Source organism: Oryctolagus cuniculus, chromosome 16 (assembly GCF_964237555.1).
Source record: "Oryctolagus cuniculus chromosome 16, mOryCun1.1, whole genome shotgun sequence".
Lineage (NCBI taxonomy): Eukaryota > Metazoa > Chordata > Mammalia > Lagomorpha > Leporidae > Oryctolagus > Oryctolagus cuniculus.
The window spans coordinates 64,804,627-64,829,938 of NC_091447.1; the positions used below are offsets into that span (position 1 = coordinate 64,804,627).

The window sequence follows — 25,312 nt, forward strand, 5'->3', positions numbered from 1 at the left end:
AGAAACTCCTCGGTGGTGAGCCCTGACTGATTTCCATCTCGGGCCCGTTGCAGAAAATACGCCACTGTTTACCTGGGGGAGGCGTGCGCCAGTGTGGGCTCCAACTGACAGGTTTCGGAGGCCGCCTGCGGGCCTGCTTTGCATTTGCCTGAAAGAAACCGGCTTCTCTCGGGTCCCAAACAGACACCTGCTGGTTATTTAATACCTTGAGAGACCTTTCTAGAAAAAGCCCTCCAGGCACACCGCCTCGTGCCTGCGGACACCGAGCTCTGTGCACCCCACAGGGCGACCCCACCGTGGTCGCAGCCTGGCTGGGACGGAGGGCCCTGCCCAAGCGCCCCCAGGGCCAGAGAGCTTTAGTCTGGGGCAAAAACGTCTTTGAAATTCACGCAGCTTTTCATACTATGCATTTTCCACGAACCTTTACGTAGGTCTCTAAGCTTCTGCACCCAAGTCACCCGCTCACTGATTGCCATTCTTCCAGAATGTTCTGAGGGCCCTCGTCTGCTCACAACGGGAGCCTCCACCCTTTCTGTCCATCAGACCTCAGTGGGCAGTCAACAAGCCAGAGCAGAAGCAGTTCCCACCGACTGAAAACTGCAGCTTCTAGGACACGAGAGCGAGCACCCGGATCTGCTCGTGACTCAGACCCAAACCTGCACCTGCTCCTGTGCAGCGACGACCCCATGGGACCCCGACGCCGGCCGACATCCTATGGAAGGGGGGGCTCGTGTCCCGGGCCCGCGGGGTGGACCTGTGGGGATGCGGGTCAAACACACGTGCACACACATGCGCACACACACGCCCATTGCCATGCCACCTGCCTGACCTGCACCCACTTGCTAGGCTTGAGCTGATCTGGTCAGGCAGGGAAACGGAGGCCTGGTGCAACTCAGCTACGTGCCTGGGGCCCCATGGGGAGTCTGCACTGGGGCCCTGGCGGGTCCCGCACCCCAGAATCAGAGGGAGCAGCCTCAGATGCTCCTGCCGTGCCTTGTGCCGTGGGGCCACTCCCTGGTGCAGAGAGCTGGTGGCGGGGCTACAGAGACACCCGGGGCCTCTGGGACGGAGGAGCCTGGGCGGGGGGGCAGGAGGCATCAGTGAGCCCAGGCACGGCTCATCCTTCCCCTTCACCTCCAAGGCTTACAGGGACAGCGCCACACACGGCATTGTAAGAGAAACTTGTCAATGCAGCCCGGTGTCTGCCAGCTGGTCTCGCCGCGGGGCCACCGGGGCTCCCCGGGAGCAAGGTGTCCACTCTGCTTTCCTTCCCGCTCAGCCAGGCCAGCCCGACCCTCCCCCGGCATCCAGAACAGCCCGTTAGTGACCGAGTGTGAGCACGTGGGCTCCCAGAGCAGGGGATCTCCCACGTCACCAAAAGTGAGGCTCCATGCCACACGAGGGAACGAATTCAGAGGTGGCTCGGCTGCTTCCCACCTGAAGGAGCAAGAGACGCGCCTCACGGGCCTGACCGATTCCTGGGCAGGTCTCCGTCCACCTGCTGACCGCCAGCTACCGTGTCTGGAGCTGCTTCTGGAGGTAAGGGGCGGCAGGCAGGCAGGGGATGGTGCACCCACTCCCAAGAACCAGCGCAGGGTGCCCAAGTTCCTCTGCGACCCCTCCGAGAGCCACATGCTCCCCCCACCCGCTGCCGCCAACAGACGCGACGCATGACAAGGCCACCGCTGGGGCTCTGCAGTTCTCAGGGTGTTAGAGGTCAGTGTGCACAGTGGCCACGGTGGGAACCATGCTGGCAGCTCACACGGCAGCACCTACCCCCCAGCACCGAGTACAGCGCCATGTTTCTCTGCTCAGCCACGGCTTCTGGGTGAAAGAACCAAAGGAGAGATGGCTCAGCCCCCGCGCGCGCCACCTGCACTCACGCACAGACCAAGAGGTTGCTCAGGCCCCCACCACGGCCTTGCGGCTTCATTCTCACTGTGGGGTGTGTGGGGGGAAGCACAGACGGGGCGCGCGGGGTGGGGGCAAGTCACCGGGTCAGGGCCTGGCCCTGCTGCGTGACCTTGAACGGCCTGCACAGCCTCGCCCCCCTGCCCGCTTCCTGCGATGGCCATCGGGCTGCCTGCCCTGTCTGTCACGGGTATCACTGGGGACCGGCAAGATGAAGGCTGCACCAGTACTTCGAAGTGGGGTGTGTGAGTGTGTGTGTGTTCCAGGAGGCACAGTCTTTGGGCAGGTGCACTGCCACGCGGACCTGTGCACGCCTGCGCACAGGTGCTCCGAGGGTGTGCACACATGTTCATGTGTGCAGCTGGGTTAGTGCCATCTGCAATCATGTGCGTGTGCAGGTACCGTGTGCGTGGGAGAATGCTGGCACGCGTGTGTTGCATGCACGTGTGTCCAGTGGGTGCGTGCGGGCCGTGGACGGATGCACGCACACGCATAATGGCTCCCACCTGTCACCCCGCTGGGACCCTGTCACAGCCGCCTCTGAGCCACCGCCCCTGTGGAAAGTGCAAGCAGCCTGCCATGGGCTTGGTTTCTCTGCCTTTGATGTGTGGCTCACAGGCATCATTGTCTCTTCACCCATCTGCTGCTGCCCCAGTTCACAGAGCAGCTGCTGTAAATCCCCCTGGGCCATCCGCTGACGGGGCTGCGAGGCAGCGGGGTCCCGGGCCTCCCGCGAGCAAGCCCTGCAGAGCCCCGCTGACAGCAGGGAGGGGCGGTGTTTCCAAGAGAACGTGCCCTGGGTTTCTCTACTGGCGGGCGGGCTGCGTGCAGGAAGCCTGGCCAGGATCACAATCCCGGGGAACCAGCAGGTTAGGCGAGCAGCGCTGGGTCTGCATGGGGGGCTGCAAAGACGGCACAGCCTGGAATCGGAGCCCCCTCCCCACCCAGGGCAGATTCAAAGGGAGGGCCAAGTTCAGGGAGCAAGGTGGGCAGCTAACGGATAGGTCTAGGAGGCGGGGCCGAGAGGCCACCCACAATGGGGTCAGTGCAGGGAAGGCGTGGCCCAGACAAGAGGGCAGGAGGCTAAGGCCAGGGTGCTGACAAACCACACAACCAGGGGCTGGATCAAGGGAGCAGGACGGCGCAGTGAGCCCACTGCCACTCCAAGAGCAGCTGTCGGCCCTGGTGTCCGTTGGTTGGCCCAGCTCCACCACACAACAGACACCCCATGCACGACTCAAGGGGGCTCAAATCCCTCCGAGGGGCACCACAAGTCCTCTCCTGGGAGCAGGATGGAGGCTAGCCGCAGCCGTGGGGAACAGGTGGGGTCTGTAGGCAGCCAAGGAAGCCGGCCCCATGCCCCAGCCCGCACCCCAAGCCCTGAGTCAGCTGGGGAGAGATTAGACAGGCTCTCCCTGACTCAACCAGGGAGCAAGCGCGAACGAGGGGGAGGGGCAGGGAGGAGACTGGCACAGCCAGGGGCTACGGGTCCCTGGCTCGTCCAGGGTGTCCCTGACCCACACAGTGCATGTGGGCGGGGGCCACAGGCAGCTCCCCTGGCCACAGGAGGGCGCAAAGGCCCAGCCAAGAGGCCCGCACCCCCCCCCAACACACACACCCACACACACACCCCGCGCTCTGCGCGCAGGCCCCACGGCGCCTGCTCTGCTCTGGGCTGCTGATCACGGAGCCCTCGTCCCCAGGGCCCCCACACCGGGCTGCCCCGGCGGGCGGCGGCCGCGAGAGAGGAAAGCGTACTGACCGCTGGGCGGCTTAGGCCGTGGCGGAGCAGGCTTCTTCGGAGGCAGAGCAGGAGTGTCCTGTTTACTTTTAAAGGGGTCATCTGGGAATGCTGCCCCTCCCAGGGAGGAGGTGAAAGGGCCAGAAGTTGGGGGCTGTAAGAGAGGACACGAAAGAGAGGCAAAAACAGTCATTAAAACGAAAGTGACCACGTCCACCAAGCACCACGGCTCGGCTCTCCGCAGGCGCGGGGGTCTCTCTCGAGCCCCCCACCCACCACTGTGCTCTGCCCTCTGGCCTGGGAAAAGCGAGCCGCCAAACAGAGCAGCAGACAGCGGCTTGCGTGACAGGACGACATCCTGGCTCCTGGACTTGGCACACAGGCCCCACCAACCAGCACACCGGCCTAGGCATCACTGCCCTCAGTTAGCAACAGGTGCTGGGGTGGATGGCACCAAGCCCTCTGTCCCTGGCCACAGGGACCCCTCGCACGCCCAGGCCACCGCACCCCCAACCTCGGGCTGTCGGTGCAGCCACTTCCCCCACTGCTCCTACTACCCTCATGGCATCCACTGTCTCAAGGCCAAGTCGCAACAGCCCAGGTTTAAACAAAGAGCCACAACGGACGGATGGCTGGGGCACTGAACGGTCCACTCCAGGCTCTGTCCAAGGCACACGGGGCCCCAGCACTGCCCCCATCTCTTGCCTGAGGTCAACCCATCGTCTCACAACAACTCCTCTCCTTCCCAGAACCCCTTGCACCGCCAAGTGCTGCTGACTCAGCCCCTACACACACAGGGGTCCTGCCCCTCCCTCTGACACTGGCCGGAGCCCTCTTGCCGAGAGGCCGAGGGCTCTGTTAACTGGAACAGAGACGGAACGTCCAGGGATATGACGGAACATAACTGCGTTCACGAATGTAGAAACAGCATAGTCCCTACTGAAACACAGAAGCTAGCAGAAACCCACTGCTGGCAGAAACAAAGGAGCTGGTGGGAGCCAGTAAAAATGACGCCTTCCTCCAGGGGCCCAGCAAGGGCCCAATGCATGGCCGTCGGGGTCCAGGAGGAGGGCCCGAGTCCATGGACGCCAGCATCAGGGGACAGGGCCCTGGCTGTCCCCCCGCCTCTCACGTGTGGTCATAGGGCCGCAGCTGCCTTGTGCAGGATGGAGTGGGGCAGCAGGTACAGCTCTAAGGGGCACCAACCCTGCCGGTGCCCAGGCCCCCCACACCCACAGAGCCAACCCCACTAAGCCCTCTGCACTGAACTTCCCACTCTGTCCTCCCAGTGGCCCATTTGGAAACTGAGGCACGGAGCGGCAAGGCGGCCTGCCTGGGTCACACAGAGGGTCGTGGTGGGCCCGGGGCTGGGGCTCCTGGGGACTTGCAGGTCAGAGGCCAAGCTCAGAGCCGTGGGAGACACCCATGGACACAGGCAAGTGACAGAGCCGACAGAGGGGTCCTGGGGGACAGAAGATGGCTTGGCTCCTGGCGGGGAGGAGGATCTGGAACCCCCACGCTCATTTCCCTGCCGAGACCACCGATCCAAGGGGAGGCTCCACCAGGCTGCAGAGGTGGGGCCTGGAATCCCGGCCCCGCCCCGGGCCTCAGGTTCTCATCTGGGAGACGTCAGGCCCTCACTCCTGGGGTGAGGCATCAGGCTCCGCGTTCCACTGGAGCAGGGACAAAGTCGGCTCCGTCACCTGCTGCATCCCACCGTTTCCCCTACCCGGGGCCAATCGCGGTCGGAACACGTCTCATGGAAAGTTCTAGAAATAACACTTCATAAGTTTTAAATAACTCTTATTACAGCCCATTGTTATGATTGTTCTATTGTGAGCCACAGCGAGCCCTCCCGAAGCCTCAGTTCTCAGACTTCATCACGGAGACGTGCACGGCGGGGCGCTACGTGGGGCGTCTGGCATCCAGGCTCGGGCCCCTCCCTCGCGGATGAAGGGGGCCCGCGTCGGGCCGAGGAGGCGGGCGCGCTCCGGACACCTTCCGGACCTAACGGCGGCCGCGTGGGGGCGCCCCGGCTGAGGGTCACAGTGGCCTAGGCCGGTCAGGCTCTGCTGCTTGGGGAAGGGGCGACGGGGAGGCAGGACGCTGGTTCCTTTCCGGTGACTTCCGTCCCCCAGCCCTGCCCCAGGCGGGCAGGAGGTGACCCGGTCCTTGCTGGGGGTGAGGACCGTGCTGGCGGGAGGCAAGCAGAGCTGGCCGGGGACACCTCGGCCAGGCAGCCCCGGCCCTGAGCCAGCCGGCTCCCTGGCTCCCCTGGCCACCACGCCGTCAGGACAACGTCATTTCCGAATCCCGACTTCCCTGATCTCAAAGTTTCCCGAGAAGTCTCCTCTGGGACTGGGCTCTTTCCTATCAGACGGCCACAAGGAAGGCTGCTATTTTTAGAGAAAAGGTTTCAGCGCTGGGAGGGTGTGTGTGTGTGTGTGTGTGTGTGCTCAGAAGTGTGCTGGAAAATGACAGGCAGCACCGCCGCCCCAAAGCAGCTCCGAGCTGGGTGCGGGTTCCCCACTTCTCCACTCCCGGGCTGTTTCGGGGGGTAGCAACACAGCCGAGCTTACTCTGGTCTGTGTCCAAACGTCCTCCCTGAGAATCCAGTGGGGAGGGGGCTCATTTTGAACACAAGCTGATGTCACTCAGGCTACAAAGCGTCTACAAGAATCTTCTGGGTGCAGGTGGGGACCCAAGGCCGAGCACAAGGAGGGGAGGAGCCAGGGCTCCCGCGGGCATCGCTGCCCCACCCTGCTCAGAGGGGAACCGCTGGTGCTGTTTTCACAAAAATACGCAGAGAGAAAACCAAAAAAAAAAGAAAGACAAACACCTTCTTGCCACTTTACTTTCATTTCCTTTGGCATTTTATTTATACCCTCGATGTTGTTCTTGAAAAACAGAAAGGTAACCAAAAGGGAAAAACAGCACCTTAAGGTGCCTGGGTCTCAGCCGTGTGCAGCCGCACGGGGGGCCGGGCCACCAGCAGGAGCTGGGACTGCTCCCGAGCTCCCGCGCCCATGGGGGTGCCCCCCAGAGAGCAGGAAGCACAGCCGTGGAAAACAGGGAAGGGGTGCCCCAAAGGCGGCTGGGACCTGATGGGCCTGGGGAGGGAGTGGAGCTGAGTCACTCCAGGCTGGCCACCCACAGCGGCCACTGCGACACCCGACATCGGGACAGACGCCTCTAAAAGCAGGCTCCTCGCCCAGGGAAAGCAGCCCCCCACCCTTGCTCCGGCCACTGCTGCCCCTACTCACAGGGGTCTGGAGCTTCACCCTTCGGGCGACAGCAGGAGCAGGTGAGCGGCCACCTTCCTGGGCCGCTGCTGCCACCGTGTGGCAAGAGCGCTGATTTCAGGAGCCAGCTTCCCGCCCCGGGGGAGCGTCTGCACCAGCCACAAGCAGGAAGCGGGAGTCCCAGCGCTGGGTTTGCCACCCTGCTTCCCTGAACACCCAACAGCTCAGGTGCTTCTCGGAAACCATGTGCCACCATCACCACACACAGCCACCACAGCCGACCACAAGTCCCCAGCACACTGGCGGAGGCACACAGGACGCCCTGGTGCTGTGCGGCCCCAGCGGCAGGGAGACGCCCCGCGCCTGTCATCTTGGCTCGTACACGCGGTACCCGTCAGCCCCGCATCAGGTGGAAGGGACCCAAAGGGCAGCGACTGCACCTGTGCTGACCGTTGACTTTGTCGTGTGCTGCATCTGCTATTCACCCGGCACCTGCGTTGCATCAGGACCGTGCCTGGGAGGCAGTGGATGATGGTCTCGGGCCCCTGCCACCCATGGGAGAGACCCGGATGGAGCTCCTGGCTCCCGGCTTCTGCCTGGGCCAGCCCTAGCTGTTGTGGCCATTTAGGGAGTCGATCAGCAGCTCTCCCTTTGTGACTCTGAGAAGCAGCCACATCCCACGGCCACAGATGCGCCTGGCTGCTTGGGTGAAGCTCCACCCCAGGCCCTCACCACCACAGGGTGGTGGGTGTCCCCCAGCCGGGTGCTGCCCATGCCACACAGGGCCCCTGTGTCAGTGGTCCCAACCGGGGGACTCTACCTCCCTGGGGGTCGCCGAGAAGGCACAGAGCAGGTGCTGGTGCCAAGGGCAGGCACCAGAGGCCGAGTCAGGCTCGCCGTCTGCTTCCCTGGAGTCTTATCAGAGGAGCGAGCGCATCGTTACAACCCTGACCGCGCACAGCACACCGCATCTCCTCTCCTCCCATGCCCAGCTGTCCCGCGCTCCTTCTGGCATGCTGTTCCTGCACCCATGCACCTGGGGTGCTGTCCACCGGCTGGCTTCCCGCTGCGGCGCCCTCACGCTCTGAGCACGCGGCCCCTCGGGCCCTCCCAGCAGGCTTGTGCCTGCTGCTGGCTCAGCGGGCAGTCTTGCCTGCTGGATGAGCGCACCGCTCGCCGGCACATCTATTCCTTGGTGAAGCCCCCACGGCCCAGCCCCTCACCAGTCCTGACCCACCGACGGCTCCAGACCCTCGCTCAGCCTTCTCCAAACGCGTCAGCCCATAGGCCACAGGGTTTCCAGCGACCACAGCACAGATGGCTTTGTCAGCACACCAGTGGGAGCAGGGCTGGCCGTGCCCCCGGCCGTGAGGCCTCCGAGCCCCTGCAGGGAGCGTGCACCCAGAGAGGCGCCGGGGAAATACACAGGTGACGCTAACACTGCACCACTGGCCCACACAAGAGGACGCAGACACCGGCGGGCGTGGCACGCGGCCGCTTTACCTTGGACATCTGGCTGAAGTCAGCAAAGCCCTCAGCGCTGCTGAAAGCCCCGCTCCCGAAGGGGTCCAGGGTTCCAAAGGGATCTGCAACAGGTGCAACAAGCCGAGTCACGGTGTGCCTGCAACAGACTCGCCTGCCGGGCCCTGGCTGGGGACTCAGGAAGGCTGTGGGGGGCCAGGGCCTCAGCTTGGCAAGACAGTCTCCCCGTGACAGCTAGCTCCAAGGGCCAGTGTCACGGGGTGCCAGTCCTCAGGGGAGCGACAGTGCCCCGACGGGGGGTGGGAGGAGCCTGCTGTGTCCCTGGGCCAGGAGGCAAGAGCCCCTGACAGCGAGCCTCGTGGGGAGGCAGCCTCTGGCTGGGTTCTTCCCGAGCTTTCCCCGTGGGGCCAGGAGGGATGGGACCCCTGCCCATGTCACCCAGCACACACCTGCTGCTGGGCAAGGCAGTGGGACCAGCGGGACCTGTGCCCAAAAGAAGGGGGGTCCAGGGGCGCTGGCGAGCCGAGTGTGGGGGACCTCCCTTGGACACGGCAGCCGCAGCACGAGCTGGCACCCACGGTCAGACTTGGGAAAGAAACCCGGGAGGAGTCAGCAAACAGCAACTGACCACGCCGGGTCACCACGGAACTCCTGGGCCAGACGCCCTTGCTGCAAAGGCTGGCTCTTGCCTGAGTGGGGGGCGGCAGGGGGACACGCTCGGGCCTGGGGGACACGCTCGGGCCTGGCGGCCCCAGGCAAGGCCCCGGAGGCTGCCGCGGAGGGCGTAAAGGCCGAGGAGGCGTGGATTTTGGAAACGAAGGCACTCACCGGGCAGGCTGCCCTGCCCGAGGATGGGGGGGGGGGGGGGGGGGCTGGGCGGGGTCTCACCTGAGCCTTTCGAGGAGACACTGGAGGACGAGAAGGGATCGCTGGACTCAAAGGGGTCGAGCTGCGTGGGGGGAGAGGGGAGAGGCTGAGAAGCGGCTCGTCAGGTCCACCACCCCGCGGTCAGTCACGTCCAGGCCCAGCCAGCCCGCCTGAGCCCATCCACGGTGCCGACAAACCGCACCGAAGACCAAATAAAGAAACAAACGGGCTGGCGCAGTGGGGAGCGGGTAAAGCCGCCGCCTGCAGTACCAGCATCCCATATGGGCGCCAGTTCGAATCCGGCTGCTCCACTTCTGACCCAGCTCCCTGTTAATGGCCTGGGAAAGCAGTGGAAGATGGCCCAAGTCCTTGGGCCCCTGCACCCACATGGGAGACCCGGAAGCAGCTCCTGGCTTTGGATCGGCCCAGCTCTGGCCATTGTGGCTATTTGGGGGAGTGAACCATCAGATGGAAGATTGATCTCTCTTTCTCTCTCTCTGTGCCTCTGCCTTTCAAATAAAAACAAATAATATTAAAAACAAAAAACAAAACCTGACCCTGTGTGCACGGCAGTTGGGCCCGGTGGTTACGATGTTGCTTGGGCTTCCAACCCCCTATCAGAGTGCCCAGGTTCAGCACTGGCTCCACTCCCAATCCTGCCTTCCCATTAATACACACTCGGGGAAGGCAGAAGTGCTGGCCCACGTGGGAGACTCGGACGGAGTTCAGGGCTCCTGGCTTTGGCCTGGTTCAGCCCTGGCTGTTGCAGGCATTTGGGAAGTGACCCACAAGATGGGAGGTCTCTCTCTTTCTCCCCCATCCCTCTGCCTTTCAAATAAGCACATTTTTAAAAATCCAAACATATCAATACTTAAATGTTAACATGAGGGGCCAGCATTGTGGCATCCTGTATCTGAGTCCCTGCTGCTCCGCTTCTGATCCAGCTCCCTGCTAATGCGCCTGGGAGGCAGCAGGTGATGGCCCAAGTGCTTGGCCCCTACCACTCTGTGGGAGACCTGGATGGAGTCCCTGGCTCCCAGCTTTGGCTTGACCCAGGCCCAAGCTTTGTGGCCATGTTGGGGAGTGAACCAGCAGATGGAAGATCTCTCTCTCTCTCTGCCTTTCAAATAAACAAACCAAGCTTTTTAAAGCAAGCCCCCATGATACACTGGTTAGAAAAGACATCCTTCAAATATAGAGACCCAGGCGAGTCCGTGGTGGTGAAGATGACCATGATGCCAGGAAGCCTGGGGATGCAGCGGTTCACTCAGATTGCAAGACACAGAGCAGCACCCGAGGACAAAGGGGTGCTGCGCGGAAGATCCGAGCCTGGAACGTGGCTTCGGAGACGCCGCGGAAAACCCGGCAGAATTAAAGGCGGGGGTACAGAGTATCTCCCACCCCCACTGGTAGAGCAAACACAGAGGCTGGTCTGGGCCACTTTGGCCTGATGGGCACCCACAGAGCGGCAGCCCAGCCCTGTGGATGCACTCCCTCCTCCAGGGCATTGGCACGCTCGCTGAGACCCACGACCCACGACTGCCTGACCATACCACAGGCATGGAATGTTCTCCCAAAACGGGTCTAAGGAGAACCCAGCATCGTAAGGTGCTGGGGACAGGGACTGTCACCACGAGGGCGGCCGGGCCCCCGTCACGCACTCCCACAAGCCGGCCTCAGGCAGAGGCCCGGCAGCCAGGACACACCTCCTTGCTTTACTGAGTTTCTTGTTATGGCAACGGAGGATGGACAAGCACTCCCAGTGTCCACGTGGGTGCTGGAGACTGGAAAGACGGCAGGGACAGGGGGCGGATGGGTCTACTCTGGGAGACACAGGGGCAGGGGGCAGAGGGCCCACAGGCCGTGGCTTCCTGGCTCATCAACGAAGCCTCTGTGGGGTCTTGGGTACAAGGCCCCTTGTATCTGGTGATGAGGCTGGGCCCGGCCAGCCCCACACGGCCACCACGGCCCACGCTCCTGGTGGACAGCCCTGGGTGACAAGTGCGGGGCTCACGTGGCAGTGGGGAGCAGCTGGGGGAAGCGCCCAAAGTTCACGCCCCCTGCCCCAGCCTCCCCGCCTCACTCACCTTGGAGGGTAAGGGAGGGTTCTTCGTGAACGGGTCATTCTTGGTCTGCTTCCTGAAGAAGTCGTCGGAGGCGGAGCCGCGGAACAGGTCGCTCTCTTTGAAAGGGTCCCCTCCGAATGGATCTAGAGGGGGTTGGGGATGTGGAGGGACAACGCCTCGTAAGTGAGCGGCATCGTGTTTTGTGGAGTAACCCAGCACAAAAGGCCACCGCTTCAACCACGTCATTCACGGGAAATTCTAGAAAACCTAAGAATTGCGGTGGCAGGAAGGGGGCCAGCGGTGGCTCAGCCGGGGCCTGTATGGCGGCGTGGGGCCTGCAGCCTGGGGCAGACACTGGGCCGTGTCTGGATGACTTCTGACGCCTCCCACAACACACAGTCTGCACGCTGCATCGTGTCGGGAACCAGGACAAGAAAAACAGCCTGTGTGTGCTCAGTAGACGCCACTTTCCCGAGTACCCTCTCCCCAGAAGACGGCAGGCAGGGAGGGTCGCGTGCAGTCAGAAGTGGTGGAGCCTGCCAAGTCAATTATTCCTCCCAATACAGCCAACTTCTAACAACTAAATAATACGCGTGTGGCTAAACCCAGAGCTGGGTGGTCAGGGCTGTGTAGCACTGTGCACGTGCTCAGTGGGGTGTCCGCTGGAGTGGACACTGTACAACGGTGACTGTCGGCTCAAGAAAAAAACACGGAAATCAGCAGGCCACGTGATGCCAACAGCAAACCCGTCTGCGCTGGCCTCGCCAATGCCCAGGGGCCCGGGAAGTCATCCCCAGGGCTCGGCTGCATGTGCTGTGGACAATCGCCCCCCGCCCGCCGCCCCAGTCTGCATCATCACAGCTGCCCAGTGTTGCCATGGATGCGTCCCCACAACCGACCTCCCAGCCACCGGGGCTTCTCAAGTCCTGAGTCTCATCATGCTGAGACTGGCAGCAAAGGGGAGGGGCAGTGTCAAGGCCGGGCTCCTTCTAGAACTATCTGAGGAGATGCTGGCAGGGGACTGGGGAGCACTTTCTCCACGCTCCTCAACTTGAACCAGGGCTGGTGACATCCTGGGGCTGGGCCTTTACCTGTGGACGCCGTCTGTGGCTCGGCAAAGGGGTCATTCTGGAATGGGTCGCCTGGACAGATGAGAGAGAAGGGTCTCGCTCTGAGACGGAACAGCATGGGGCAGCCACCCACCTGCCATGCCTTCAACCCGCCGCGCCCCCCCCCCCCAAGTTCAGGGAGGGACTAGAACCCCCTCCCCTGGGCCTATCTGCTGTAGCCCCAGCAGAGGTTGTTCTTGGCGAGGACGTTGTCGGGGGAACTGGAGGGACAGCCGGAATTCACTCTGTCCCCACCTCTGCTTCCCTGACCCCGGGGCAGGGGGAGCTGCCGGATTCCTCTCCCAGAGCTCAGGTGCTGCAGCCCCAAACCTGAGCCCGACCCCACGCAGCTCCCCCGCCTTCTTCCCAGGCCCGGCATTTTTCTCAGAAAGCACAGCCAGCCCTTAGCCTTCCTGGAAACCCTGCTTTGCCCTGAAGAATGCAGAGCGGTTAGGAAAGTCCTATCGCTGACTCGCAGGGGATCGAGAGCTCGGGCTGAGGCCGGCCTGGGGCTGACTGGGCCCTTCCATGACCTCCGGCGCCTCTGATGGTCTGATAAGGCCGGTGAGGTGGGCGAGGAGGAAGTCACCGGCTGGTGCATCCGTGCATCAGGAAACTGAAGACCCAGGGACAACCGGGCAGCGAGCGCCACCGGCAGCGCTGCCCAGGCTCAGAGAACCCCCCGCCCCACCACGGCCGGTGGTCTCAGCCGGCTCTCCCAGCCATGTGCATGAAAGGGCCAGTCCTCCAAAGGGGGGGGGGGGGTCCCGAGTGAGATACCTTTGAAGGGGTCTGCGCCTTTAAACGGGTCGGACTTGAAGGGGTCTTCGGCCTGGAAAGGATCCGCATGCGAGTCCTGGGTGTTGTTGCTAAATAACAAGGCTTTATTTTTGAAAGGATCGTCCTAGAATTTTGTGGAGAGACAGGACAGGGGTTTTACTAGTGCTGATTTGAAACAGAGCACAGAGTGCTGCGTCTCATTCTCAGCCCCACTGAACAGCGTGGCCCTCCAAAGCAGGACCGGGAAACAACAGGGCACGGACTCTACTTGGCGACATCCAACAGTGGCTTGTGAGTGGGGACCAACGTGCCACCTGGGAAGTGACCGACAGGAAACCGGCCTGTGGAACTCTGCCCCGTCCTCACAGTCTGCCCGTCAGTTTAGAACCATCCTGAAATAAACGCCCATCCAGGGTCAGCATTGTGGTGCCTCCTCTGATACCGGCATCCCGTGTGGGCACAGGCTTCAGTCCCAGGGCACAGCTCCCTGGTAATATGCCTGGGAAAGCAGCGGAGAAGGGCCCAGCACCCACGCGGGAGACCCGGATGAAGTTCCAGGATCTTGGCGGCTTTGACCTGGCTCAGACCTTGTTGATGCAGCTATTTGGGGAGTGAACCAAAGGGTGGAAGAGCTCGCTCGCTCGCTCTCGCTCTCTCCTTCTCTCTCTCCCTCCCTCCAACTCTGCCTTTCTTTTCTTTTCTTTTCTTTTCTTTTCTTTTCTTTTCTTTTCTTTTCTTTTTTTTAAGATTTATTTACTCATTTGAAAGGCAGAGACACAGAGACAGAGGCAGAGAGAGAGAGAGGTCTTCCATCCGCTGGTTCACTCCCCAGACAGCCTCAATGGCTGGAGCTGTGCCGACCCAAAGTCAGGAGTCAGGAGCTTCTTCCGGGTCTCCCATGTGGGCGCAGGGCCCCAAGCACTCGGGCCACCTTCCACTGCTTTCCCAGGCCATAGCAGAGAGCTGATTCAGAAGTGGAGCAGCTGGGACCGGAACCGACGCCCACACGGGATGTGGGCATTGCAGGCGGTGGCCCCATCACTCTGCCTTTCAAATACAGTAAAAATAGAAGTTCGTTTGACAGTCACTGAGGAGCCACCCCCACGCCCACGAACAGGCGGATGAATGAACACGATCTACTCAATCACCACTCTGGGCCCTGAGAAGGAAGGTGAGCTGAGCGCCTGCCCCAGCACCCGCCAAGCGCCTGCCCCAGCACCCGCCGTGCTGAGGGACACGAGCCAGCCACTGAGGAATGCACACTGGACGCCACCTGTGTGAGGTCCCAGAGGTGGGAAACAGCGGTGGGGGGCCAGGGGCTGGCCGCAGGGGGTGAGAAGTGACCCGTGTAGAATGCCGGGAATAGACGGAACACCTCAGAGGGCAGGTTTCACGCTGCGTCCAGGGGCAGTGATGAAGTCGCTGCTTGGAGGGTGGGTTGTGGGGTGCCCGTACCCCATGCGGCAGTGCCAGTTTCGATCCTGGCTACCCCACTTCGAATCCAGCCTCCAGCTAATGCATCTAAAGCAGCAAGGGATGAAGGTTCAGGTACCCGGCCCGGGAGACCCAGGTGGAGTTCCTGGTTCCCGCCTGGCTGCTGTGGCCATTTGGGGAGTGAACCAGGAGATGAAAGACCTCTCCCTGTGTCTCCCTCACGCTGTCTCTCTGCCTTTCAAATAAACAAATAAATCTTAAAAGAAAGAAAGAAAGAAAGAAAGAAAGAAAGAAAGAAAGAAAGAAAGAAGGAAGGAAGGAAGGAAGGAAGGAAGGAAGGAAGGAAGGAAGGAAGGAAGGAAGGAAGGAAGGAAGGAGAGAGAGAGAAAAGGCCACTGCGTGGGATGCACATGTCCCCATATCCAGATGCATGGGTTCGAGTCCTGCCTGCACCTCCACCTCCTGATTGCAAGCCCATGATGACCCAAGTGCTGGGCTCCCAGATGGAGCTCCCGGCTCCCGGCTCCAGCCTGGCGCAGCCCCGGCTGCTGGGGCATTTGGGGAGTGAACCAGCGGATGAGAGATCTGTCTCTCTCACACTCTTTCAAATAAAATAAACAAAGACTTCAGAAAGGGAATCGCTGAGTCAGAAGTGACGTTTCTGGAAACACCACAAAGCAAGCTCGGAGAAGTCCACCAGCCACGGCAGCCCGGGCCTCCCTCAAACGCCGGGAACGTGTGCCCGCCGCCGCCACCCTACCGTTCCCACGCCAACAGACCCGTGGCCAGCTTCTGTCCTGGGGACAGCTGCCAGGCCACACACAACACTTGGCACTTTTGTCTTTGTTTTTGAAGGCAGCTAAAACAAACGAGAATATTTAAGCTGGAAGAAAACAATGTTTGATGAGCACATTATTTCGTGGTGGAAAATGACCCAGACGGTTGGGGGGGGAGGGCGGGGGAGCTGGCGACGTGCCTGGGAACAGTGCGCTTGGCTCGGGAGCTGGGGCTCTGTGTTGGTTAATGGCGACACGCCCGCCGTGAAAACACGGTGTGCCTCACTGTGATGTCACACCTGGGAGACGCTGGTATCTGTGAGGCCGGCGAGCAGATCTGCCTGAATTCCGCAAGCGACCTCAAGGCGGGAGTTTCGCTGAGCGCACGGGCGGCAGCACCGAAGGCCCAAAAGCAAGTTTCCTGACAGGAGGCCATCTGCCTCATGCCACCAGCTCTCGGGGCGTCGGGAGCCACCGGCGCGGCTGCGTCCCCCCGCCCTGGCTTCCCAAGGACGCAGAGGTGCCGGCCAATTTCTTACCTGGGACAGGTGGCCTGCAGGGCTCCCCCAGGCACAGGTGCCTGCGAGTGCCGAGCCAGCGACGGCTCTCGGGTTCTGTGTGCGCGTCACACGTCCCCGAGCCAGCGTCCCACGAGGCTCTCGGGGAAGCCCTGAGCTATAGAGGCCAGGGGCCGGGGCAGAAACCCCAGCACCTGCTCCAGCGCCAGGCGGGACGGACGGACTTTGTGCCAGAGGTGGACGGAGAGGGACGAGGGTGCGAGCTCGGCCTTGGGGGGTCGGGGGAGTCTGTTTTTCGTTTCCACTGACATGGACTTGAAAGTCCTCAAGTGTGTCTCTCACTCGGGAGTCCCAGTGCACAGTGGCAGAGAAGAGACTGCGATTCCGGGGGCCCCTCCCCATTCCCGGGGGACGCCGTGCAGCCCCGACTCCCTGACAGAGAGGCGCGGTTACGCGGACGCTATGAACACTACCACCCCCAGAGCAGGGAGGGCTGAGCCCCCTGCCCAGGGACAAGCAGGCTCCGCGTGGCCTGAGGACGTGGTGCCGGCTCAGAAGCGTGCCACGAGGCCGTTTGGTTGCCGGGCAAACATCACCGCGCACAGAGAAGCAAGTCACGGTGGCAAAGGCCTCGCGGCTGCGCCGACACAGACATCGAGTGCAGCTCCCGGGCGCGGGCCCCGGCCTGCTCAGGAAGCAGACACGGCAACTCTGAGAAGTTCCTGTGTCAGCCCTTCTTTATAGAGGGGCTGACAAACCAGTTCTCTGGGGCCAAAGCCCCCTGATTGGGAGCTCCTGCCAAGTGTGGTGGTACAGAGACCCCCACCACGGTGCGGCTCAAGTGACCCAAGCGCACTCCACCAGCTCCCCAGCTCCTGTTTAGTAACTGGCTCTGCAGAGGCCACGAAGCCAGCCCGGGTGTGCCACTGGGGCCAGCTGGGCCCCAGGAGCAGAGCTGCCACGAGCTCTCGGCGACTGTACCACCTTCTCTCTGCGCATTGAGCCAGACACGACAAGAAACAGATTCGGCTTCTTCCAGAACCCCGCGTCTGTCTCCTGGACAAAGCCACTCCGTGCGACCTCAACACTCCAGGTTCAGAAACTCATCCAGGAAGGTTCTGGACGCCCCACCTGCTTGTCTGGAAGTCTCGCGGTGCACAGCGGCGAACACAATCCCTCTCCAGGGCGCTCATTAAGGAATGGAAACAAACCAAAGCAGGCTTTAAAAACTGTATTTGTACAACAAGACCAATAAGAACTTCCTTTCAGACATCCAGGGCAAGTTTCTACGTAACAGGTCTGGTGTCCACATTCCAAGAGTAAGTGACTTAAGAGATGAACAAAAAATAACAAGGCAGGTAAAAACCTAAGGGGGTGGGGGTGGGGGGAGAGAAAGAGAGAGAGAGAGAGAGAGATCACTGGCCAGTTGTCAAGCTGTCACTTCCTTGACAACTCCTGGCCAAGGAACGCAATCGCACGAAAACCGGCAGAGACCAGCTGAGAGGACACTGGTCCCTGAAGACAGACCAGACGGGGCAAGCCGGAAGCTGTGCGAGGGGCGGTGCCAACTGGCAGGATTAGGAGCGGGGGCGCACACACACACCAAGAACCAAGGAGCAGAGCGAGAAATTCTGGCCGAAAGGCGAACGCGCATTGTGTAAATGCAGACGGTGAGGCTGACGGCGGCGGCGGGAGGGCCCAGGGGTATGGAATTCACCCATTGACAAGCCCACGAGAAAACAGCACATCCAGCGCAGGCCGGAGACAAGAGACGAGACAGGACACCGAGTGTCTCCCAAGCGGCCAAGGGGAGGCGAATGCTTCCCCGGAAGTCCTCAGGACGGAGTGAGTGGCACTGAGACAGGAAAGGGACAGAACGAGGAACATGGGGCGCTTGAGAGAGAGCAAGCCTGGGTGACTCCCACGGGGAAGCGGATGGGCTCCTGATGGCCCAGGAGGAGTCTGCAGCCGGGGTGAACTGTTAAAGGCGGCACCGCGTCCCATCCACTGCCCGACAGCACAGGGACAGCCTGCCGGGGACCTGCGACGCGCGGGCTTGGGGCTGCAAAGGCAGATGCGGGCACAGGCGGGAAGACGTGGCCACTGAAGGCTGCAGGACACCCGTCTGGAAGCCCACGGCCGCTAGAGAGGCCGCCAGCCCCAGCGCGCTGGGTCAGAGCTCCGGGCCCATGAGGGCTGACTGAACATGCCCAGGTTACAGGGGACGAGACCTCAGGCACGGCCGATTCGCCCTAGGAGGGCTGCTGGTGTTGTCCTGGGTCTTTACATGAACATGACGTCAAGGTGCTGCCTGGGGAACACCCCCCATACCCCAGAACATGCCTCGGGACCAAGCTCCTCAATCAGCGGAACGCAGGGAAGGGCCCGTTTTGGCGGAGTCTGAGAAGGCCTCTGAATTTGGGTGGCTGGCCCAAGGCAAACACTTCTGCAGAGCGGGGATCTTTAAAATCGGGTTTTACAGAGCCCTGGGCCTACCTCGGGCTCTGTTCCGCACACCAGGATGGAGCATGGCCACCGCTTCGGGCTGCAGGGCCGCACAGTCATGCAAAGTGGGGCTGGGAAACACTTATTCGACTTTTACCATGGCTCCAAAACCTCCCCTCTCGGCCAGGGAGATGCCTTCGCTCAGGTCGGCCAGGTCGCTCAGGCTGGCGCCGTGCACCCCGTCGAGGGCCTGGCTGTACTGCTCCAGGCTCCTGTGGGCCTCCTGCCGGCTCTCGTGCAGCTGGGAAAGCTTGCTCCTCGCCTGCGTGACAGACACAGCTGGCATCAGTGCCCGTCAGTGATCAGCAAACCCCGCCTGGACATGGGGTCCTCTCTGCTCCTGGAGAGCCGGGGAAAGGGAGGCCGTCCATGAAGTCAGACTTCGGTGAGTCCCCTAACTCTGTCCTGCACACGCTGTGCACCCCAGGTCAGCGACCTAACCTGCTTCCTCGACTCCAAAACGGGGCATTAGAAATGATGGGGTGGGGGCCGGCGCTCCAGAACGGTGGTGTAGTGGGTAAAGCCACCGCCTGCAGTGCCAGCATCCCATATGGGTGCCGGTTCGTGTCCTGGCCGCTCCACTTCCCATCCGGCTCTCTGCTATGGCCTGGGAAAGCAGTAGAAGATGGGCCAAGTCCTTGGGCCCCTGCACCCGCGTGGGAGACCCAGAAGAAGCTCCTGGCTCCTGGCTTAGGATTGGCACAGCTCCAGCTGTTGTGGCCATTTGGGGAGTGAACCAGCAGATGGAAGATCTGTCTGTCTCTCCCTTTCTCTCTGTAATTCTTTCAAATAAAATAAATACATCTTAAAAAGCATACAACAAAATCCATATATATATATGTGTGTGTGTATATATATACACACACACATATAAATACTATATATATATATGAGGTCTTCCAAAAGCTCCTGGAAAACATGTCTCTGAAAAACCACACATGCAATTGGGAGAGGTTTTGCACCATCTCTTAGCTTGGTGCTCCTGAGGCGCCCTCCTGCACCCATCTCAGCTCCCGGCTGAGGGCTGGCGGGGAGAGCGGTGAGGAACTGACAAGCAGGATGGAGAGCTCAGGCCCTACGCAGCCCATGCTCTGGCCCAGCGTCCGCCTGGGCGCCGGCAGACAAGGGCCGGGACGAGCTTGGCCGTGAAGGGACCGAGAGGCTGGTGTCCGGTTCAGGAATCAGGCCCCCTCTCCCCACCCCCACCCCCACCCCCTGTGATGCCGACTGCTCCAGCAGAGCCGGCCCGGCTCCTGACCCAGCTCCCTGTACACACACGCCCACGAGGGAGACCCGGAGGCAGCTCCCGGCTTCAGCCTGGCTCGGCCCTGCCTGTTTGTGGGCATCTGGGGAGCGAACCAGCACACAGGAGGTCTCTCTGTCTGCCTTGCTCAAACACACACAACTTTTGAAAAGGAAAAGAGCGAGGACTAAACCGCTTTGCCGCTCTGTGCCTGGATGCCCAAGGGCCCGTGAGGAGCCGGGGAGCACAACACCCGGGGGCCCAGGGCCGCAGGTGGCCAGCTCCATCTGGAACCGGGAGAGGCTGTACCCCGAGCAGGAGCACTGATGCACAGCCGCGTGCTAACCGGCACTCCAGGACGTGGCGGAGGGCCTTCCGCCTGTGCACGGAGGACTCGCTGCTCCGACTCTGTCGCCCTCGCCAGCGCGAGGACCGGGCTGGTGAAGATGCTCCCCAGACCCCAAGTTCTCCGCCAGCCCTGCCAGCTGCCTGGAGCTGACGTGTGCTAGCCCGGGTGGGCAGACCACAGCCTGGGGCACCCCCAGGCCAGGCCCTCCACTTCCAGAAGAGCCCCTCACGAGAACAAGGAGGCTGAGAGCACAGGGCCCACGGCCCGCGTGACTGCCCACGGCAGCAGGGCCCATGGCCTGCGTGACCGCCCGCACCTGGTTGATCTCGTCCTGCGTGGACCTCAGGGACTTGATGATGGTCTCCAGCTGCACCCGCCCGGCCTGGATGCTCTGCTCCAGCTGGGCCTCCTCCTGCTGCAGCCGGTTCAGCTCCGACTTGGCCCGGTTCAGGTCATCCTCCTGCGACTTCAGGTCGGACTCCTGCGACTGGATTTGCGTCTTCAGCGACGAGATCTGCAAGGAGATGTTGGGATTCCAGCGCGGGGGTGGGAAGTGCGGCTCGATTCTCACTCCTGAACCGAGCTGAGCCGTGGGGGTGGACGCCCCAGCCTGGCCCAGCCCCCAGCTTCCTCTCTCCACACCCGAAAGGCAGGCAGGCCGGCCCTGATCTAACGGATGGAGGACGGCTCTGGACGAAGGAGGGCTGTGGCCTCTGACCAAGCACCTGCCTCTGTCTCTACCCCAGGGGCTGAACGCCCTGACATGGAGCAAACCCAACTCCCCGGTTTGTAACAAGTGGCACAGGCTCTGAGGAGGGGAGAGAGGTGCCTGGACTGCAGTGTCATGGGGGCCAGGCCAGGGGTGTCCCCAGGGCACTGGAGCATAAGCAGGCGGCTCAGAGGTGAGACCCTAAGTGCCCGGATGGCTGCACGACACCCGCAGGACGTCCCAGGGCCCTCCCCGCGCCGCGCCCGCACCATCTGAGTCTCGTCCTGGCACTTCTGCCGCACATCACTCAGCATGTCCCGGAGCTTGGCCTTCTGCTGGTCCATCTCGTCCAGCCGGTCCTGGGCATCCTGTTTCTGAGCTTCGAGCTCTTGCAAACTGCTCGTCTCCCGGTCTAGGTCATTTTGCAGTTCCTGGGGAAGAGTGGCAGGAACGGACTCGAATGGACACCCCCAGAGCCAGGCCGAGGGCCCAGCATCACGGGGACCTGCCCACCTGGCCCCTGGCTTATGGCCCTGGGCCCAGCCTCTCACTAGCTGCCCGATGAGTCTTTCCTAGTCATGGAGGGAAAGGCACCTCCCAAACACACACAGGGCGCAGGGCATGGAGGAACGGCTGGGCCTCAGAGCACACCATGGGGAGTACCACGGAGGACAGTGCCGTGGCTGGGACGTAGCTGGTCCCCCGAAGGCTCGTGTGCAGGGCGCCTGGTCCCCAGTGTAATGTGTTAAGAGGTGGCGCCTGCTGGGCAGTACTTAGGACCGGAAGTGTTAGGTTATGGGGTGCCCAGAATCAGACACGGGCCTTTGGCATGGAGGTGCCGTTTAACTGTGTGGGGCTGAGCCGGACGAGGCCAGGGCCCGGGGTGGCCCAAGGCTGCCCATCACTGAGGGAAGCCCCCACCAGGACGAGTAACCTTGAAGCCCTGCTGTGCTGCACAGGTTCAGCACCACGAGGCGTGCCTGCACCCCACCCTGGAGCACCAACTGTCCCAGCTGTTCCACTGCGAACCCAGCTTCCTGCTAACGCGGCTGGGAAAGCAGCCGGGGGCAGCCCAAGTGCTTGGGCCCTGCCACACGGGTGGGAGACCCAGAGAAGAGCTCCGGGCTCCTGGCTTTGGCCTGGCCCAGTTCTGGCTGCTGTGTCCATCAGCCAGGGCACAGGTGAGCTGAAACACGCCCCCCCCACACCGTGGAATATTATTTGGCCATAAACAGGGATGAAATGCTAGTGGTACACACGTGTCTTGAAAGCGTGACACTGACTGGTGACAGACACCAGACATGGAAGGCCACAGGCCGTGTGGGCCTGCAGACGGCGATCCAGGGACAGGAAGCAGAGTGGTGGCTGCCAGGTGTCAGGGGCCAGGACGGGAGGTCCGAGGGTTATAGGGACTCTTTCTGGAGCGATGGAAACGTTCTGGGGCCACCAAGCTGAGGGCGACCGTGCCAAATCCACCGAGTGGCACCCGATGTCACCTCCACGGGAAGGAAGCCACTGCCCCTCCTGCCGAGGGGCCCCGGGCAGACGCCTGCACCCCTCCTGTCCTAACCTGCACCTCGCTGGTCTTCTGTCTGATCGCCTCCTCCTTTTCCCGGATGTCTTGCTCCAGCGAGTACTTCTCTCTGTTGGGGGCAAAACATGTCCCGGAAGCGGTGAACCAGCCGTCGCCTCTCTGAGAGACCCCCACGGGTGGGGCGGGGCCTGTGAGCGTGAGGACGCCTCCCGCCCGACCCCGGCACCCTTCAGAGGCACTGCGTTTCCTCTGCCTGGGGCCGCAGAGGAGCCGAAGACGTCTCCACCACAACCAGGCTGCCACTCGCCTCTGCTGGCCCTGACGGTGCAGGGGCCCTGTAGGGAGCACGGGTGGTCTCTCCCGCCGACACCCAGCAAGGACACGGAGCCACACCCCCTGCAGGTGGATTCTTCTCCAGCTAGCGCCTTGACCATGGCCTTGTGAGACCCCTGCCCTGCCCAGAGAGCTCCGTGGAGCTGCCTGGCTCCCTACAGAGCCACGTGCTCACACAGCTGTGCCGTGCCGAGCCAGCTACACTGTGGCTCACGGCGCATGCAGCACGGAAAACCACACTCTCCGAACGCCACAGCCCCTCAGAGGTTCAACACTCAGTGCAAGGGACCTGCCACAGGCTGGCAGGGAGACGGGTGAGGGTGAGGCACAAATGAATGGCAGCTGTGAACATGGGGGTACAATGTGAGAACATTCTAGATGGCAGGAATAGGAAAGCCAAGCCGGGGGTGGGGGGGGGGGGCGAGGGTCAGAAGTGTGGGGTGACCCTGGGCTTGTAGCGGGAAGTGGCAGTGTGGCAGCCAGGAGACTGCCGTGGAGTTGGTCCACGGTGCCCACACCCGCACCTGTCAGTCTCCCCGCTGCACACCTCTCCCCTCATGCCACCACCAGCCTCTCGCGCCTCGCTGTGGACTTGAATGCTCGTATCTCTCGGTCAGGAGGCCCGGGCCCACACTGGCTCGGATGGAAGACCTCACACGTGGAGCCCCCCCCCCTGCCGACTCGGAAGGCGGGAATCCGCGCCCCTCCCTTTCAAACCTGCACTCGTGGAACCTCACACGAGTCTGGGACGGCCAAGGGCAGCCTGGGGGAGGGGCCAGCCTACCTCTGTAACTGGGCGATCTCTTGACTGATATCGTCCAGCTCTTTCACTCCCGTGAACTCCCCCGATCCCAGAGAACTGGAACTGTCCTAGGAGCAAATTCGGACGGCAATCACTAAGGGGCAAGCTGACATCACCGCACAGCAGGGGCTGGGAGGTCTTGCGCCCAGGAATAAAATCCTCTCTGTGGGTCACAGCATGAGAGGGAAGAAGCTCACAGGTGTCCCTGTGAGCCTGGGACACTTGCCCAGGGCCGATCCACTCCCTCCGTCCCCCACCCCGCTCCCACTCCTGGATGAATAAGATGAGGGTCGGGCAGACTGTGGGGCTCACGCGGGCCGCCTGCGCCACCTGCTGGCGAGCGGCGGAAGCAACACGAATGGGAGCAGGTGCGGCTGGGGCTACTCACCGGGACCGGGGTGCCTCTCTCTGAGGGCGGGACCATGTCGGGCGAGAGGACTTGAGGGGGGTCGATGCCTTTACTGACCTTCTGCTGAATGAAATACATAGCTAACGCGAATTGGTCTTTGCTTAACTTCCCCGTTTGCCTCGTATCGGCCAGGGCCCTGGGAGAAACGCGGGACGCTGATTACAAATCAGGATGCCAGGCTCGGCCTGCCCCCAGTGAGCGCAAGGTGGGGACCCCGGTGATGGCGACACAAACACCGGGACGCCCTGGCGAGCCCCCATTCCTTCTGTCCATTCCTGGCAAACAGTCTCAGGACCCCCACCCCCAAGCCCACCAAGGGGCCGGTCCTATGCGAGAGGCTCCTACGTGACCTCCACCTGCTAGCTGCAGAACCCCAGTGCTGCGGGAGCAAGCCCGGAGCAGCCAGGCCCGGCGCTGCCCTGTGCACCCCACCCTGCAGCACCAGCTGGGGGAGGGTCAGCACCCCTGATCTGAATGTGGGGATCCCCAGAATTCCAGGGCTGAAGCCCTAACCCCAGGGGGATGGGGTTGGGAGGCGGGGCCTTTGGGAGCAGACTGTCTCGTGAGCTGGTGCTCTCTGGCCCTCTGAGATGTGCGGACACACGGAGCAGCCATGTCTCAGAGCTCCGGCCTCCAGGAGCTGGGGTTCAGGTGCCCCCATCTGTCTGTGTACTCATTAAGCCCCCCAGCACGGGCAGATCCACGCCTCCTGTGCCCAAAGGGGCTGCCTTGTACGGCGGCACACAGGGGCCCGCAGTAAGCTCCTCTGCACTAGGGGCAGCCAAGGCGTCCCAAGGAGCAAGGCTTGTAAACGCCCCTTCCCTTCCTCCCCACCCCCTCCGCACAGGGCTCGGAGCTGGGTTTCTGCAAAGCATGGCTCGGCACGGTGGGGAACAGAGCAGCCAGGCAGGCACAGAGCTCGTCTTGTGGATGTCGCGTTATGAGGTGGCTGCACACCCCAGACTCGGGGCTGTGCTGTTGGTGTCCACCCACAGCCATGTGTGCCAGGCCTAAGCCACAAGGAGCTGGCCACGGTGGGGGCAGAGCCTTGGCCCTGGCACCCGCCGCGCCGCGCCTGGAGCACTAGCTGCGCATCGGCACTTCCTCCCCTGGGTGGCTGGGGCCCCAGGGCCGGTGGCGGGCACAGGGGCCGAGATGCTGCCCAGGACACCCCAGCCGGCAGCCTGTGCGCCACTCCCGATCCCAGCTTCCTGCCGGTGCGCACCCGGGAGGCAGCAGCGACGCTCGGGGGCTTGGGGAGACCTGGACAGAGCTGTCTCCATCTGCCTTTCAAATCCAGGATTAGAATGACGATCAATCTAGACTTGTCTCCGCCTCCCCAGTGGCCAGCTGGGCCCCTTCATCTCCTTTCCCCCTCCTGCTCTGGACCCACAAGGACTCGTGACTTCGCTGGGCCGTGGCCATGTCACCACGTCATCTACAGGCTGAAGTACACCTCCTGAGCCGTGAGGTCCACGGACCCACAGCTGCGATGCCTGGGA

The 25,312-nt window shown here is 62.3% G+C and overlaps 1 protein-coding gene across 9 annotated transcripts in view; it reads right to left on the reverse strand.

The window, feature by feature from the left end:
- EPS15L1 (epidermal growth factor receptor pathway substrate 15 like 1) overlaps positions 1-25,312 on the reverse strand; it is a 67,379-nt gene that overhangs the window by 11,570 nt on the left and 30,497 nt on the right. For 4 of the 9 annotated variants that reach the window (XM_051835710.2, XM_051835712.2, XM_070058927.1 and 1 more), the window contains exons 11-23: positions 23,790-23,946; positions 23,384-23,469; positions 22,303-22,375; positions 21,002-21,163; positions 20,340-20,537; positions 18,529-18,693; positions 13,199-13,322; positions 12,401-12,451; positions 11,331-11,452; positions 9,265-9,325; positions 8,398-8,480; positions 3,674-3,806; positions 1,777-1,824 (exon numbers count right to left, since the gene is read on the reverse strand). In XM_051835710.2, coding sequence (XP_051691670.1) covers positions 1,777-1,824; positions 3,674-3,806; positions 8,398-8,480; positions 9,265-9,325; positions 11,331-11,452; positions 12,401-12,451; positions 13,199-13,322; positions 18,529-18,693; positions 20,340-20,537; positions 21,002-21,163; positions 22,303-22,375; positions 23,384-23,469; positions 23,790-23,946 — 1,463 coding nt within the window. The remainder of the gene's footprint in view (positions 1-1,776; positions 1,825-3,673; positions 3,807-8,397; positions 8,481-9,264; positions 9,326-11,330; positions 11,453-12,400; positions 12,452-13,198; positions 13,323-18,528; positions 18,694-20,339; positions 20,538-21,001; positions 21,164-22,302; positions 22,376-23,383; positions 23,470-23,789; positions 23,947-25,312) is intronic. The other 5 variants (XR_011382882.1, XM_051835714.2, XM_051835716.2 and 2 more) reach the window with 2 other exon arrangements.